General features: G+C 39.5%; 1 protein-coding gene across 7 annotated transcripts in view; it reads right to left on the bottom strand.

Moving 5' to 3' along the window:
* Positions 1 to 1,488: 1,488 nt before the first annotated feature.
* NOL4 (nucleolar protein 4) overlaps positions 1,489 to 16,229 on the bottom strand; it is a gene marked incomplete at both ends in the record, with an annotated part of 190,850 nt that continues 176,109 nt past the window's right edge. For 6 of the 7 annotated variants that reach the window (XM_084307041.1, XM_084307038.1, XM_084307040.1 and 3 more), the window contains 2 exons: positions 1,489 to 1,682; positions 13,493 to 13,673. In XM_084307041.1, the coding sequence (XP_084163167.1) occupies positions 1,489 to 1,682; positions 13,493 to 13,673 (375 nt within the window). Of the gene's footprint in view, positions 1,683 to 9,892; positions 9,974 to 13,492; positions 13,674 to 16,229 lie in introns of all 7 variants that reach the window. The other variant, XM_084307037.1, reaches the window with a different exon arrangement.

The following is a 16,229-nucleotide window of genomic DNA, read 5'->3' as shown; positions in this document are numbered from 1 at the left end:
AGTTACAAGAAAAAGTGCACATTACTTGGTCACAATCACAGTCATTACTTGGAAAACTATATGTAACAAGTAGATATAAAATATCACTGATGCCTTAAACTCATTGTCAAAAATGGAATTACATAAAAGTTTGTACATGAAATAAGGCAAATTTAGGAATGCACAAGAAACTTGTTATTCAACAAAAGCTAAACAACAGAACAGATAGTACAGTAAGCATAAACTAAAGTACCTCTTCTATATACTTAAAAATAAGCCTGCCGTAGTGCACAAAGAAAACACCATTTATGTGTAATCAATATTATAAAATAAGAAATAGAGGGGTTGGGAAGAGTGGGGGAGGGGAGAGAAAAGTTTTATTATAGTTGCAGCTGCATCCATTTACATTTTTGTACAGTTTTTAGCTAGGCCTGGGAATTATACAAATCATACCAGAAGTGTCAGTGACCTTCCTCCATAAGAATTTTGTTTAAATTAAGGAAAACAAAATAAATACACACAAGAGTGCAAATTTTCAGATTGTCACTTGCAACCTCTTAACATTCATCATCTACATCCAATCACAACTAGAGGGACTTGTATAGGACAGCAGCAGTGATCATGGAGTTAGATGAGCTCGCCGTAAGAAATCAATTTCTCTTTTTATTTTTTTCTCAATGATATGTCTTTTTTTAAAAAACCCTCAACTCTTTATTAATTGCTAATAAAGCTGCAATATATTACAGAATGGAGTTGAGAATGGTATGAATGCAGGAAATGCATGCTTCCTTTGGAAGGTATTCCATAGATGACAATTTACAGTACACGGGGGAAGAATTATCCAGCATCAAGAGTTACTCGTTGTAGAAAGAATATGAAGTTGGGGAGAAGGGCACAGTCAGGGAGGGGTTAAGAGAGGAAGGGGGGACTTACAATAGCTCCTCAAAACATTTTCAGGACCAGTGAAAAAGTTTACCAAAGTAAAAATGAAAAATCTTGAATGAAAACAAAAATCTTTTGTTTTGTTTTTTATAAAAATTACATTTTTTTAAAATACAAGATCCTTTTAATTGCAATTGTGCCCTGTAGCAACAGGACATTTGGCAACGTTTTGCCATATACTGCAGCTTTAAGTCCAATGAGTCAGTATCACATTCCACTAATATTGCACTTGGATCTTGAACTATTTTTTTAAAAACCATCACAGCATCTTCTGTTTCCTCCACTTGTTAGAACGAGTTAATTTCTAGCCACTTTTTCGATATTTATGCTGACACACTAAAACAAAAGCAATAGGCTGGACACAGTAAAGTACCTCAGAAATACCAGAGGTCGAAGTTCACTTGAAGCACCTTAACACATCACTCTATGGATCAAGAACAGTGTGGCATTATGGTAATTAACTCTCCTAAAAGACTGTGCAGTAACTGAAGTGTGTGCTCTGCGAAATCAAAATGTCATTAGTGGAAACTCTGAGATAAGACCAGGCCAGTGTGTAGTTCACATGACTCAGTTCTGCTGCAAAATAAGGTTTTCCAGTTCATCTGCAGAACGCAATAAAAATGCGGCTGATTCTCGATACCCTGCCACAAGCTGCCTCACTGCATTTATCTCAGTTGGACTCAGCTGGGGTCTAGAGCTTGTGCTACTGGAGGATCCAGAGCTCGTTGCTAACTGCCTCTTCATACTGAGATCTGTTGGACCTGCAGATAACACAGGAAAAGAAAAGAAGGTTCAAATCCTGCTGCCAGAGACATTTCACTGCAACACGTTTGTAGCTACAAATCCACAGCAGCAAAACCTGCTCTCAATGAGTGCGGGTGAGAAGCAGCACATACAAGCAACAACTGTTCAGTTATCATTCCCTTGACAGGAACCACAGCAATTTATTTTTATATATGACAGAAGCGCTTAAAATTCAGCTGACATAACAGAAGTCCACTGCCAGCAGAAGCTTAGCCGCTGAGGGGTATCCCAACAGTGTTAGCTGCACACTCCCCAAAACTGCCCAGGGATCCGATGCTGGCAAGGAGGCAGAATGCTCAACTCCTGTGCACCCCCAGCTCCAGCTGCTGTCATAGCCCTCATGGCAATCTACACAGTTGCTTTTTTTTTTTTTTTTTTTTTTTTTTAATCACAGAGCATCAAGCCCATGCTCTCCAGATATCTATTTTCACAACTTTTTGTGCTTCAATTAGCATGTGGCCAGATTGTGAATCCCTTACTGAGGTAGTTAAATGGCCTTTCAATTAAATAGTCCTCATGCCATGTGATCTTTTATTTAAATCATTAGTCATGAATGATAGGAGGTCGGTGAGAATCTGGCTGGTATAGTAAGTATGACACTACCATTTTTTTGCAATATATTGCAAGGATCTTGTAAGGTCTGAACACTGACAAGAGAACCTGAAGCAATCATCATGTTGCATTGGCAGCTTCCTCACTGTACCACTATGTACCACATTTCTCATCAAAGAATTTTCTCCAGACCATGTATGCTGCCTGCAGAAGACAGAACTCCTGAGGGCAATCTGCAGATTACTGCAATCAACAAAACTGCCTGCTATGTTGAAGTTCAGCTTTGTGGGGAATTTCCCTGATAGCATGACCACAGTTATTAGCTAAGACATACAGTGCTTTGATGAGGTGTTTGCATTTTCCACTTAAAACAATACTTTTTTTTTTTTTTTTTTTTTCCTGCCTGGAGATTTGGACAGGCAAAATTGGATTCGGGACTATTTAGGACATAGAAGGATATAGATGATAAGTATACCTATGAAGCAGTTCATTATGTGCAAATCTGGATGAACACTGTTCATTCATTTTGACAATGTAGCGAATCTATTCTTCTGGCAGGCAAAAGATCAGCCTGACCTGATCTCAATCTTAATACTCTCCTGAAAACTGGGATCAAGTTACCCCCAGCAATGTCTTTCACTTTATTATGAGATAAATGTCACTGTTCAATTTCATTTGGAAAATGTGTTTCAGTGTCAAAACTTTTCCCAGGATTGGAAAAGTTGATAGACCTTGCTTCCTAAAAAGACTGCGATAATTTTGAAATTTAGCATATTCAACTACAGAATACCAAACACACCAGTTTATATTCCAGAGAATAATCCCATCTGAATTACAAGATTCAGAAACATATATGCTAGTTTAAGCACTAGTGGAAAGAGATGCACTGATTTCCAGAAGCTGAAAATCTGATCATAAACATTACTATTATTTTTCTGTCTTTTATGTTTATGCAACTATTGGCTGAGACCACAAAGAATGTCAAGACTGCCATGTCCCCACATGCACTGAAGTTAATGAAAACCTCCCCCCGAGTGAATGAAAGTAGAGCTGGGTCTATGAAAAGAAACTACTCAAACAGAAAGAGTCTTCTTAGATCTTTCTATTTCCTACTATGCAACTAGCATGAACACCACTTAGCCTTACAACTGTATTAACCAATTTTACACTGGCATAAATGGATGGACTTTAAATGACTTCCAGTGTACAAAGGATAAATAAAAGGACAATCATCCTATGTGAATTTGTTTCAGTGTGACCACACGCTGCTGGGAAATGATCACGGTGTGAAGAAGCTCAGAGGATGTTTCCAAATAAATTCTTAACCTGGCACAGGGAAGAGGGGTATACAAATCATAAAGGCAGCTAGACTGAATAGTTGTAATAAGCCATTAAAGACTTTTATATTTATTGAGGCAGCAGTGGAAGAGCTACCACTGACATATTGAGGGCATTGTGCTCCAGGTGAACCTACTTTAACTTTTATGCTCTTTCCTTGATTCTCATTCATGTCAGAGCCAAAAACACACACACAATATAGGGCACAACAGAGCTGCTGTGGCAGAGCACATCTTTTTCTGAAGGAAACTGTAGGGGTTTTATTTGTTTTTCCTTTGTAATCCAGATTTTTAAGTAGTCGAACAGAACATTATTTCACTCATAATTTGAAAATGTATAGAAGCATTCTTGCTCACACTTGTGAGGTTTTCCTTATAAAAATAAAAGACACATAATAAAAGCACCACTCTGAAAGGAAAACTAGGTGAAGACCAGATGTCCAGCATGCATAAATCTGTATGATTCCTCACAAGGCTATAGAGTCACACTGATGTACTCAACTGAAGGACTCACCCTCTATTCCTAGATGTGCTGATTAATTATCATGAAGAAAGTGGGTTTTTTTGTTTGTTTTGTTTTGTTTTGTCTTTAACTCTTTGGAATATGTATCTCTGAAGCTCTGAAGGAACTGAAAATAAAGTTTTGTGCAAGTAAGAATAGAGACAAATGTTCAGCCTACATTCACTAAAAAAATCCTTTTGATGTGGAAGACTTCTGTTGTATACTGAGTTCTTGTATACATAGGAAATGTGAAACCTCGGATTTTAACGTAGCCCTGATACTTCAAAATATTTTTATTTATTTATTTATTTATTTTTATTTCTATGTAGTAGGAAAATAGGATTTTCATTCACTCTGCAACTCCTACCTTAAGTTCTTAACAAGTAACAGTGCTGTCCACTTCCCTTCAAATAAAAGCCCCCTGAGCAATAAAGCAAAGAAATCCAGACATGCAGAAATGTGTTCTTGGCTATGGCTTTAGGATAGTGAACATGCCAGGCAGAGAAGCTGCGTGTGCTGGCAGAAGGCTGAACAGAAAGAGGAAAAGCCATGCTTGATGTGGGGAAAACAATTTCAGTTCTTTTAATTTTGTTATGTGACCCCTACACCTCACCTCCAAATATTGTTTATGACAGGTCAAGCTTTATATCTGGGACAATACCTTGCACAGAGACTCACCACATGATATATTATACTGAATTCAGCTTTCAATAGCTATGATAGACACTCACTGGCAAATATTACTGATTATTAAAGGCTGCTTAGGCTGCTTTCTACTAAAAATGCTTTAGCCTTATCTGTAGCTTCATCAGTCATACCTGGCCCTTCAGGAGATAAGGAATAAATGCATCTTATTCTTCTAGTATAGATTTCCTTGTTTGTTTTAGTGCAAATCGGTTGTTGAAAGACACAAACCTAAAGCTTACTAATAAATATCCACCACGTTTCTTTATCCAGGCAAATAAATCACAGATATTCTGAATGCTTCTTAAAATAACTGGTTACTGTGGACACTTCATATACCTCTGTCTCCAGAAGCCATCACTACAGATGACTAAACCTGGAGAAAGCTGAACAGATTATACGTCATTTCTTTTGATGACTGTCCTTACTTTAAGTAGTATTTCCTTCATATGTTTAATAGTATTTATTGAAAAGCCAGTCTTCACAAGAACAAGGGAATGTATCTTTAAACAGAGGAAAAGCCTCTGAAAAAAAGAAGAATTCAGAGAAAGCCTGATTTTTTTTTGCAATTAATTTTGCACTGTTGGGTTCCTCCAAGGTGGTATTGCATGATTTAACATATTGTTTCCCATGCTAGAGTACATCAGGACAATTAAAAATCCTAATGCAAACACTACCAGGTTCCACAGTGTTCAAGCAAAGATTAAGCGTACATTGCAAAGGTGAAGACAGAAAATTTTTGTGTATTTATTTATTTTTCTTAGTGCATACTATTATAACTCATAAGTGTCACCTCCCAAGTTTTTATAGCTTCATAATATTCTCTTGAGCTGTGAATTAAACAAATTCCTTGAGACAGATCCTTTCTTTTATACTGTTTCTGAAGACTGAGATACTGCTCCACTGCCTCTTGGAGAAGCCACCTGATTGATGTTTTAGCACAGGAATATTTCACATTCACTACCTCAGTCCAGTTACAGAGACCTAATTTCCCTTGTGAGGTGAAATGGTTCTTGTTGGAACCAAATCAAGCTGAATAGGAAAACCCTAAAAACCTACTCTCCATTTGCTAGACAATCATTTATCAAATAAGCTGCTAGTAGTATCTGCCATTAAATACCCTGTGGGACAAATGGCTTTTCTGTAAATTGCAAGACTTAAATGCAGCTAGTTATTGCCTCACACACTACTCATTAGTGACAAGATTTATATCATATTCCAAAATATGGGTCAGACATGGATGTATTGTACTGATAGCTCAGACAGTACCAACTCTCTCAGCAAAAATCCCTTAGGAATTGTGTTGTCACTGGATGGCTACCAGTCTTAAAATTAACAACTACTGAAACAAATGAGTAATAAATATGCCAATGACTCTCAAAATGGTTACCATTATTGCATAAAATGATTGAGAACAGAAAAAATATTTTAAGCCATGTGTGTTTAAGCATCTAACCTTTCTCTCACAAATATATATATGCAGTGTGAATATATAAACTCATTTATAGCAAAATAGGAGCATAGAATCATTAAGGTTGGAAAAGACCTCCAAGATCATCTGGTACAACCATCCCCCAACCACCAATATCACCCATTAAACCACATCCCTAAACACCACATCCAACCTTTCCTTAAACACCCTCAGGGATGGTAACTCCACCACCTCCCTGGGCAACCCATCCCAGTACCTGACTGCTCTTTCTGAGAAGAAATGTTTCTAAAATTCCAACATGAACCTCCCCTGGCACAACTTGAGGCTATTCCCTCTAGTCGTATCACTGGTTATCTCTGAGAAGAGGCCAACCCCCAGCTTCCCACACCTTCCTTTCAGGTAGTTGTATAGAGCAATATGGTCTCCTCCGAGCCTCCTCTTCTCTTAGGGACATGGTTTAGTGGGTGACATTGGTATTAAGGTGATGGTTTGTCCAGATGATCTTGAAGGTCTTTTCCAACCGCAATGTTTCAATGATTCTAAACTGAACACAGTATTCGAAGTACAGCCTCACCAGAGAAGAGTACAGGAGGATGATCACCTCCCTGGTCCTCCTGGCTGCACTGTTCCTAATACAAGCCAGGATGCTGTTGACATTCTTGGCCACCTGGGCACACTGCCAGCTCACGTTCAGGCAAACATCAACCAGCACTCACAGATCCTTTTTCTCTGCACAGCTTTCTAGCCACTCTGCCCCAAACCTGTAGCATTGCATGGAAATACATTTGCCCATGCTTTGAAATCTCTCATGTGTCTTTCTATGCCATCCATTCTCCTCTCTACCCCCCCGTTTTTTTTCTATGAGTGGCTTTGGAAGTGAATATTGTACTTGATTCTCATCTACACCAATAAAATTAAGTTGAAACAACTATCAAAGCATGTTACTTTTTCCCAAATCAGATGTATTTATTATTGCAGGAATGTTTTATTGTGATATTATGCATCTGTCAATGTTTCTTTTCTTCCTCCTCCAAACAGAACAGATGTGCCTAAATCTATTGTTTTAAGTGCCAAGAGATCTCAGATCAAGTAAACAGAGACTAATGAATTGGACCTTTTAAGCTTCTTTCTTCCCCCTACATCTTTCCCTCTGGGAAACACATTTTCTGCTAATTTAAATAGCAGGTATATATGTACATACATATATATATGTATATATTTATATAGATGTTGCCTGAGGAAAGAGATGTGAAAACACATAAATGCCTATAGCCACTGAGCATCATGCATTTTCAACAATCAGCTAACACACTGTTTTTCAATGAAAGGATTACATGGCATACACCTGTCTGGCTTGAACGACTGTCTCCTGAACTTTGTGCTAAGGTAGAACAGTAAGATACTGTCCAACTAAGCCACAGACATTTCATCCCAGTTCCTATGGTGGGAGCAGAATAATACTTGCATATGCCATATGGACAATAATTTGAAGAGGAGGAGGAAGAAGGGGGAACAGAAAAGTGGGTATGATCTTAATAAACAATTCAGCCAGTATTTCACAGAGGGAAACAACCACTTTTGCCACAACATAGGTAAAATAATTTAATTTCTCCCAACAGAACATTTTGCTGTTTTTTGAAAGGAGACTAAACACGCTCTCCCAGGTTCCTAACTCCATCAGTCTTGTTCTGTCTCTTCATGCTCCAGGCTCCACCTGTACTAGAAATAAACTGTTTTGTCTTTTATTTCTATCTCCGCTTTGATTTCTGCAGGATAGCACTGAGAGCACAGAAAACTGTGCAGTAGTACAGGGATAAAAAGCTTGAGAAAGCAACCACAAGGAAAATATTGTTCATCCCCTACATTAAGGCCATCCATGTTGTGGTGAGCATGTGACACTTAAAGAATTAACTGCATACTGGATATGCTCTGCTGGACTCTATATTATTTTTTTCCCTACTTTATCGCCAAGAAGCCTCTAGTGAATGTTCAAGATTTTACATAAGGTTATAATTTCAGCAAATTTGAGCACATTTTCTCAGAGCAAGAAAAGTCCCCAGCTGTATGACAACTTCCCCTACCAAGCATGGTTCCTGGGACATTTCACAGAGGTGCTAGACCTCATCACACACATGGGATAAATGACTTGCATTCCCAACAACCTTTGGCTAAATTACTTTTGATGAAACGACTTCAGAAATATTCACCCTGCAGCTGACTTCAGGATGGAAAACTTCAGTTCAAATAGTTAAAGTTTGGCAAAGTTATAAACAAGGAAAATAAGAATGCATAATGGGAAGAGTGGAAAAGAAAAGACATAACAGCAATTTTCTCTTGCATGCCTCATGTTACCATCACAGAATCACAGAATTTCTAGGTTGGAAGAGACCTCAAGATCATTGAGTCCAACCTCTGACCGAATATGAAGGTTGCATTAGAAAACTGTCAAATTTGAGACATAGATGCCTGTGAATTCTCACATCACTGTTATCAGTAACATCACCCTCTAAAAACTGTTACACCTGACCATCCCCTGCATTTCAGTACATGAATGCATACAGGCTTAGTGAGGCACATGGGAATTGCATTGCACCCTGCACCCTGATACTGTAACCTCACAAAAGATAGTCTACATAACAACTTCAACTGTGATAAGTACCTGTTATTCCTACACAACTTCTCTGTTGCTTATACTAGTGTCAATATACTCTCTTTGCATCTATGCCAATGTGGTGTGGCTTAAAGGGAAGGAACCACGTGGGTCTTATACCCCTCAGCATTCTGTGAGCAATGCTTGGCACAGCACATGCTTCTGTATAACCTTATGGCTGATAAATTGTACAACCCCGTTCAGCACACAGTATGTTCTACTTTTCTCTAACCTTTCAACCCACTTAATGCACCTGTATCCCAGTGAACTGACAAGCCCTGTGGCAATTGCTTGCATCTCTGACCTAAATTGCACAAAAGAGCAGTGAAATAACTACTTCCTACTGCTATATGAAGAACTAGACTGAAGTGCTCAGCCATCCTCTCCCTGCCCCAGAGCAGCACAGCCATGTCAAACATTGAGGCTTATCAGCCTTCATCCTTCCTCTTCATCAGGGATGCACTGCACTGCCCAGCATGCATGCAGTTGCCCTGCTCATACAAACCTCTCTTGATCCTGCAGCTATACCAAAATAACTTCAGTTCTGGAGCACAACATGCTCTAGAAAGAAGTGAGGGATCAATGAGCAAAATTAACTGTGTGAACCAACATTTGTGCCAGGGATTGCAATTAATTCCACTGTTTATTAGTAACAAATAGTGACAGAGGTGAACTTGGACAGTGCACCAGATATAGTGGGGGCTTCCCATTCTACAAAAGTCCTGCAACCTGGGCTACTTGGCTGATGGGGTCGATTCTGCAGGACCCTGAAGAACCAGGAAGGCTGATTTGGACATGGGTAGACAGTGGAGAATAGCCTGGGGACCAGAGCCCTCCTGGAGCAGCAAGGAGAGGTGGGCAGTGCAACAGGAGTCCAGCAACTACTGCAACAGGGACATTGGCTGCAGTGTGTAGGCCTGCCTGTGGGAAAGGGGGCTGCAAGAACAGCCTGTCAGGGCTCAGGATTTGCTTGCAGTGTGAATTTATTGGGACTCACCGGGAGGACTCACCTGAGTTGGAAGGGGACTGGACATTTGTGGTGCCTGGGATGCAGTGCTGACTCGCGGCTGTGGTAGAGGGTGGCTGCAGATCTGTGTAGAGAAACAGAGACAGAACAGCTGCTTTGTCATGTCATGATACAAGGGAGTGTCTGGCACGGCTAGTCTGCCATTCAGTCTGAAACACAATCTCTCTTTTACACACACAAAGGGAATGACTGACATTTCTGCCTAGAAAACCAGATGACGGCAGAGAAGGAACAGCCCCCAGATCAGCTCCAGGAGGCCCAGCAACAGCAGCAGTGTACACCCTCTTAGAGAAAATGAACCTCAGGAAACAAAGTGGCTGTGGAGAACCAGGCTCAGAAAAGCCAGCCCTGACAGCTGGTAGTAACCAGGAAAGGGTGGACGAAGACTTGTTAGACAGAAACACCTGGGGTGATCCCATTTCTGCCAGGAGAGGCTCAGGCAGCAGCACGCAGGGACTCTGACAGCTCATGGTGGCAACAAGGGATTTTGCTCCCCGTAGAGCAGTCTGACACCTGTACTCATCCTCCTGCCCTTGGACTGGGCATCCCTCCAGGCTCATGCCAGGTATGGTGGAATGGGGCCAGCTGAAGCCTTTGCGGCTGGCTGGCGACTGGCAAGCAAATGTCATTTGCATTCACCCCACCCTGCAGCTTTTCTTTTCATCTCTGTAGCAGGAACTGCCTTAAAGCAGGAACAGCCTTAAAAAATGAGAACCGTGGAAATCCACGCTTCTCAGTAAGCAGTTCTCCTTGAACATCTACAAGAGTCAAGGGCTACTTGCCAGAGGCCTCTCCTCAGTCTGTGTACAGGCTGACAGAAGCTCCGTCAATCCATAGATTTCTTGCAGATGGGTTGAAGCTTTCAAGTTGAGCTGGCTTGGCCTAGATGGCAAAACACCTGAAACACCTTAATGCTTAAAGACCAAGCCTTTTCCTGCCTTTTTTTTTTTTTTTTTTTTTTTCTCCTGACAATGAAGGAAGGGTCACTGTACAAGCTGTTGCATTCTGCTTGCTCATATTGAGCAGCTGTATGAAGGCTCACCCCATACAGTTGTGTAAGGAAATAATTATGGTTCTGTAATTGCCATGTGGAAAGACAGACTGAGGAGGGAAGCCTGCAACAGCAGGCAGGCACAGAGAGGTCCCTGAGCCAGGGCTACAAAACAGTTGGGTGAGCAGATAGCTAAGTATTTAAGATAGGATTGGAGTAGGAATGAACTCTATAGGGGAGGAAATAACCAAATTAAATGAGTCACAGCATTTAAAACACACACATTAGCTGGATTACTAGATAAGAGAGCTATTGGACATTGTCATTATATTACTGTGGGGAAATATCCAGAAATAAAAATTCAAACAGCAAGATTTAGCTGTCTTTTGCAACTTCTCTTCCTTTTTCCTGTCTTAGCAGATATGTAAAACCAGACTGTATTTGTTTATACGCACATTCTGACTGAGGTGTATATTTATCTTTACACTAGGTGAATGTTTATGAAGGTGATAAAAGCATTTGATGAGTTACTAAGTTGAAAAGGAAATGCATTCTTAAAATCACTTCTTAGGTCCTGAAAACAATTCACAAAGAACTATTCCATGTATGTTTGGGACTTGACTCCCTGAAACATAATAATTACTGCAAACAACTGCCCTGTGAGGTCTGTCAGGAGGGAAGCTGTCACCCCTCTCAACTGCAACTCCATCCACAAATGAAAAAACAAATATCCAGGGACATGTCAGAGATGATGGTCAAATACCCCAGCGGTACTATGCAGAGGAGTACAGTGCACTGCACAGTTACCCAGCTGCATTAGTTGTGCATCATTTGGTAGTTCTGGGATAACCACCGTTTGTGGTTACAAAACCCATCTTGAACATTAATCATGATGAAAGCACTAGAGTCCTCTGCATTAAAGATATGAAGAAAATGTTGCTTCTAATCAGAAAGCAAAACTAATTTGTGATGTCAAATTTGTACCTCATTTTCAAAAATTGAAGTTCATATTGAGGCGCCATAAAATACTTTTGCCTAAATCTTACAATCCACTAAAAAATAGAAGCTATGAAAATGTGTCCTGTTACAAAAGGTTTGAAGGGAAGAACAAGGATACAAAAGAGTTGTGATTCCTTCACAGTTTAGGATTATGTAAAATGCAGCAATTCTGATGGCTTCTGCTGACAAACAAATCATATAGGAAGCTTAATCCTGCTCTTACTTGGATGGAAGAGCAAGCACCAACTGTTTTCAGCAGGAACTGATTAGGACATTCTCTGACCACAGTGTAAAAGGCAATTTGAAAGTTCTTGTACATTTTTCCAGGAACAGAGATTTCCACGGCTGTCTTACTCTTATGAAAACATTTGATCAGAGATCATATTCAATATCTCAGATGTGTTTTTTGTGCACATGGAAACAATTGTAATCATCTCTTCACATCAAAGAATTTTGAAAACTAAAATATTTTCTTTTTTTTAAGCCTATAGAAAATTTTATGTAAGTCATTCACAGAGGTGAAGGTCACCAGTACACCATATACCACTAATGCTTCGCAGGCTGCAGCCCTGGTAACATTCTGAAAATTGCTTAGCATGTTGAAAATTGAGGCTGTAGATGAACAATTATTGTCTTGCCAAAGCCAGTCCATGTACCTGTAGCATCATACTCCTCAACCAGTGAGGAATCAGCCAGGACAACAACCCAGGGATTTCTCTGTCCTCTGAGACATTTTTTAAGTACTGTTCTTGGAGGCAAGAGTCCCTCAGTTTTCCAGAGTAATCACTTTTCTCTGACAGACAGACAATAATATTCTTCTTATCAGAATAGGTAAACCATTTCCTTTGCTCTGAATTTGTGTGAAATCAGTAAGGGGGACCATTTCAAACAAATGTTACAATTAACATACATTTGTTTGTTCGCTAATATAAGAAAGGACTATTTAAACAAATGATCCTGTTTGTTTATGAGGTGTTTATTTTTGTTTTGTTTTGTTTTGTTTTCAGATGGGCATATAACCTCATGGTGACACATAATTACTTGCACCATTTTTTAGCATAGGGTAGAAATATATGTGCTGATTTCTCATTTAACACTTGTCATGCCAGATCCTTATCTGCAGTAAATTAAAACATCCAGAGAAACCACATGAGAAATCCAGGCCAATTCGTTTGTTTCACAAAATATGGAGCTCAGTGTTTTCAAACTCCAGTCACAAAGATACTAATGGCTTCCTTTTGTGATCAGTATAGGAGATGACAATAATAACAGGGTATGTTCCCGTAAACTCATACAAATCTGATGAAGATCTAACCCAGCATTTTTATTTATTTTTTTACTCTTTGCTAGGGACTTCAGGTTTAGTCTCACCCTATTGTGAATTAGTCCCTTGAAACCGAAATGAGACTAGCATGCAGTGAACAAGCATTTTGCTCAGCAGTCGCTGTTTGCAGGATTGTGTCCCTACTCATTATCTGATAATATCGAGCCCCTCGGACTAGCTTTCTGGACAGCAGGAGAAATGTACACATGAACACATATACACACGAACACATATACACACAGGCATATTTTGTAAGGAAGGAAACTCACCACTGCTAGAAGCATCGTTGAGATTTAGCAGCCCACCTCCGAGCCCTCTGTAACTATGGTAACTGTAGGTCCCATTTCCATTGATGTACAACACCTCCTGTGTGCTGGAAACAGCTGATGTTGAGTAAGTGACCTGGGTTGGCTCCTGTTTGTACTGTTTGTCAGCTGGAGCAGCCTCATCCTGAAAAAACAATGAAAGGTTTTGAATTATTGTTACATTTTATCTTGCATGAGAGGGTCTTTTCCATTGTTAAGACTTCCCATCCGTTGCTTTCACAAAATTTTAGTACATGTCAATCAAGCACATACGTGTCTCTCATTGAATATCAGCTGAAAAAATACAATGTAAAAAAAAGCAATAAAAGATGTTTCCCGCAAATATGAGACATTTATTTATTTATTTATTTATGTGCACCACTAGCCAATAATACTGCTTCTCAAAGGGGAAGAGGCATCCTCTCATCCTGAAGAGCTCACAGTCTCCTGCAAAATCCAACTCTTTGTTGGCATGGAAAAGGATAGAAAGAAGCCATTGTTTTCTGATGATGGGTGTGACTCTTCTGAGTCAAAGAACCATCTCTTTCTAGATAAAACAAAACAATACAGAATGCACCAACTCCTTTTCTTGATGTATCAGCCTCAAAAATGACAGAAGGAATGGAGGAACAGAATACAAACACATTTCCTATATTTGCAGGGGGCTGAATGAGCAACCATCCACATAAGGACAGTCCTTACCACGCAAGTGGTAAGGATGTCTCTACAAACGTGGTTTGAAAGTATTTGTAGTCTCGTGTATAAGCAGCGACTCTTTGTACACCATGAGTTCTTCTCATGCTCCCTATTAACTTCTTAGATGATTGTGTAATATCAAACAGGATTTAGCACAATGGCCCCACAACTTTCCCCTATAGAAAATCATATTTCAGAAGTGTATATCTCTCCATCTATGATTGCTGTATCTACTGCTGAGAGCACCACGCCTCCACTCATGATCATAGACTGCCCCAGTAGCAACTTCACTTATGACACTGGGGGGCAGAAAGCATTGAAAAAAGATTTAATGTGGTTTAGTATTTGGAAACAAGGAAAACAATCAGTGCATGACTGCTCAACCCACTGCGGGGATTTGAGTGCCAGAATTTCTCAGAATTTCTGATTTAGCTTGCAATTGAATTTGAACTTCTTTGTTTCTCTTGAACGTGTAGACATTTTTTATTTTATTTTTTTTTTAGTAGGCCTGACTCTATTATGTGATGAAAATATATGTCAGTAGTTTCAAATAAAATAGTTGTATAGATCATCAGTATTTATAAAAAACAAGATTTTTTAAAGACATTTTCAAAGTAGTCAACTAAACAATGATTTTTTAGTATCATCTCCCCTTTTTGTAAGATTCTGTATTACCTCTTTATTGTTGCTAAATATACCCAAGTTACAAAAAATTATAAAATATTACAAACCTTTATATATATATAAATAATAACAATACATATACCAACACAGAAGGATCAAAGAGTTCAAATAGTGCCCAGACTGTGTCAAATTAAACGTTTGTGAAGTAGTTTTCCTGTTACCATTAGTCAGTCCCATCTCTCAAATAAGATGCCACCAACTTTTCTGAGATGAAGATATCCCTTTCTCTTTTATTGGCTAAAAAGACTTGGGCTCAACTGAGATGACTCATGAAATGGAACATATATTATTAACAGAAACTTTTAATATTTAATACAGAATAGTGAGCCACCAGATAATTAATTCCATAAACAATCAGAATGGGGTCTGTTGAGCACTAATATGAGTGGAAGCTAAGCTCTGCATTTTTAAGAGAGATAGCCAAACTGGTCTCCTATGTATTTTCTTAAACAATAATAGACTTAAACAAAGAGCCAAAATCGCAATGCCTTTTTTTTTTTTTTTGGCCAGGAATTCAACTTTAACATTATTTACCTTTAATCTCCAAATGTCATTATAAAAGAAGAAGTATTATTTTCTATGAGAAAATATAAGCTATACAGTAAAGTTCTGCCTTCACAGCAAAGCTTAAATCATCATCCAAATCCTTGACTCTGTCAAGGCTGAGATGTCTTCTTATCTCCAAAACTAGATGACATTTCATGACGTAGACTCACTTGGGGCCTCATTTTATTGTCACAAAGATCAGCAAGGGATTTTCACCAAATTTATCAAGGACTGGACAGTGTTCAAAGGGTACAATGCAAAAAGGACTAACTCCCAGAAGCTGCCAAAATACTTAGCTGTATGTACACCAACTGCCCCATCTTTTGCAAGAAATGTACTGATGTCTCCAGAAGAATCACTGTACAGCCACATAGTGCCAGCCCATGGCTCAGCAGAGTATCTGAGGCCCTGTTTCCTTATTCAACTTTCTGGGATCCACAGATTTGCTGGGCTCCAGAGGCCCTCTATCCATTGAAATGAAAACACATCAGTGAGTTTATTGCAGAGCTGGTGCACTGAGCTCATAGCAGAGCACAGCAGCGTTGGGCCAGAGGGCACAGCATGGATGCAGCACATTGATGTGTGCCAGCCTGGGTGCTGGAGCATGTGGCTGAGGTAGGAGACCTGAGCTCCAGCTTCTTGTTGCAAGACACAGTGAAGAGGGGTCAAATTTGGGATGCAAGGTCTTTGCTAGCTGTGGCAAGGAAGGGGCCTGAACTCAATGCTGCCATCTCCTAGCAACCAGGCTAAAAGCAAAATTGTGGTGGGAGTCATA

The sequence above is a fragment of the Netta rufina genome, assembly GCF_964035555.1.
Source record: "Netta rufina genome assembly, chromosome: 2".
In the NCBI taxonomy this organism is placed as follows: Eukaryota; Metazoa; Chordata; class Aves; order Anseriformes; family Anatidae; genus Netta; species Netta rufina.
This window is presented reverse-complemented; position numbering and strand designations above follow the sequence as displayed.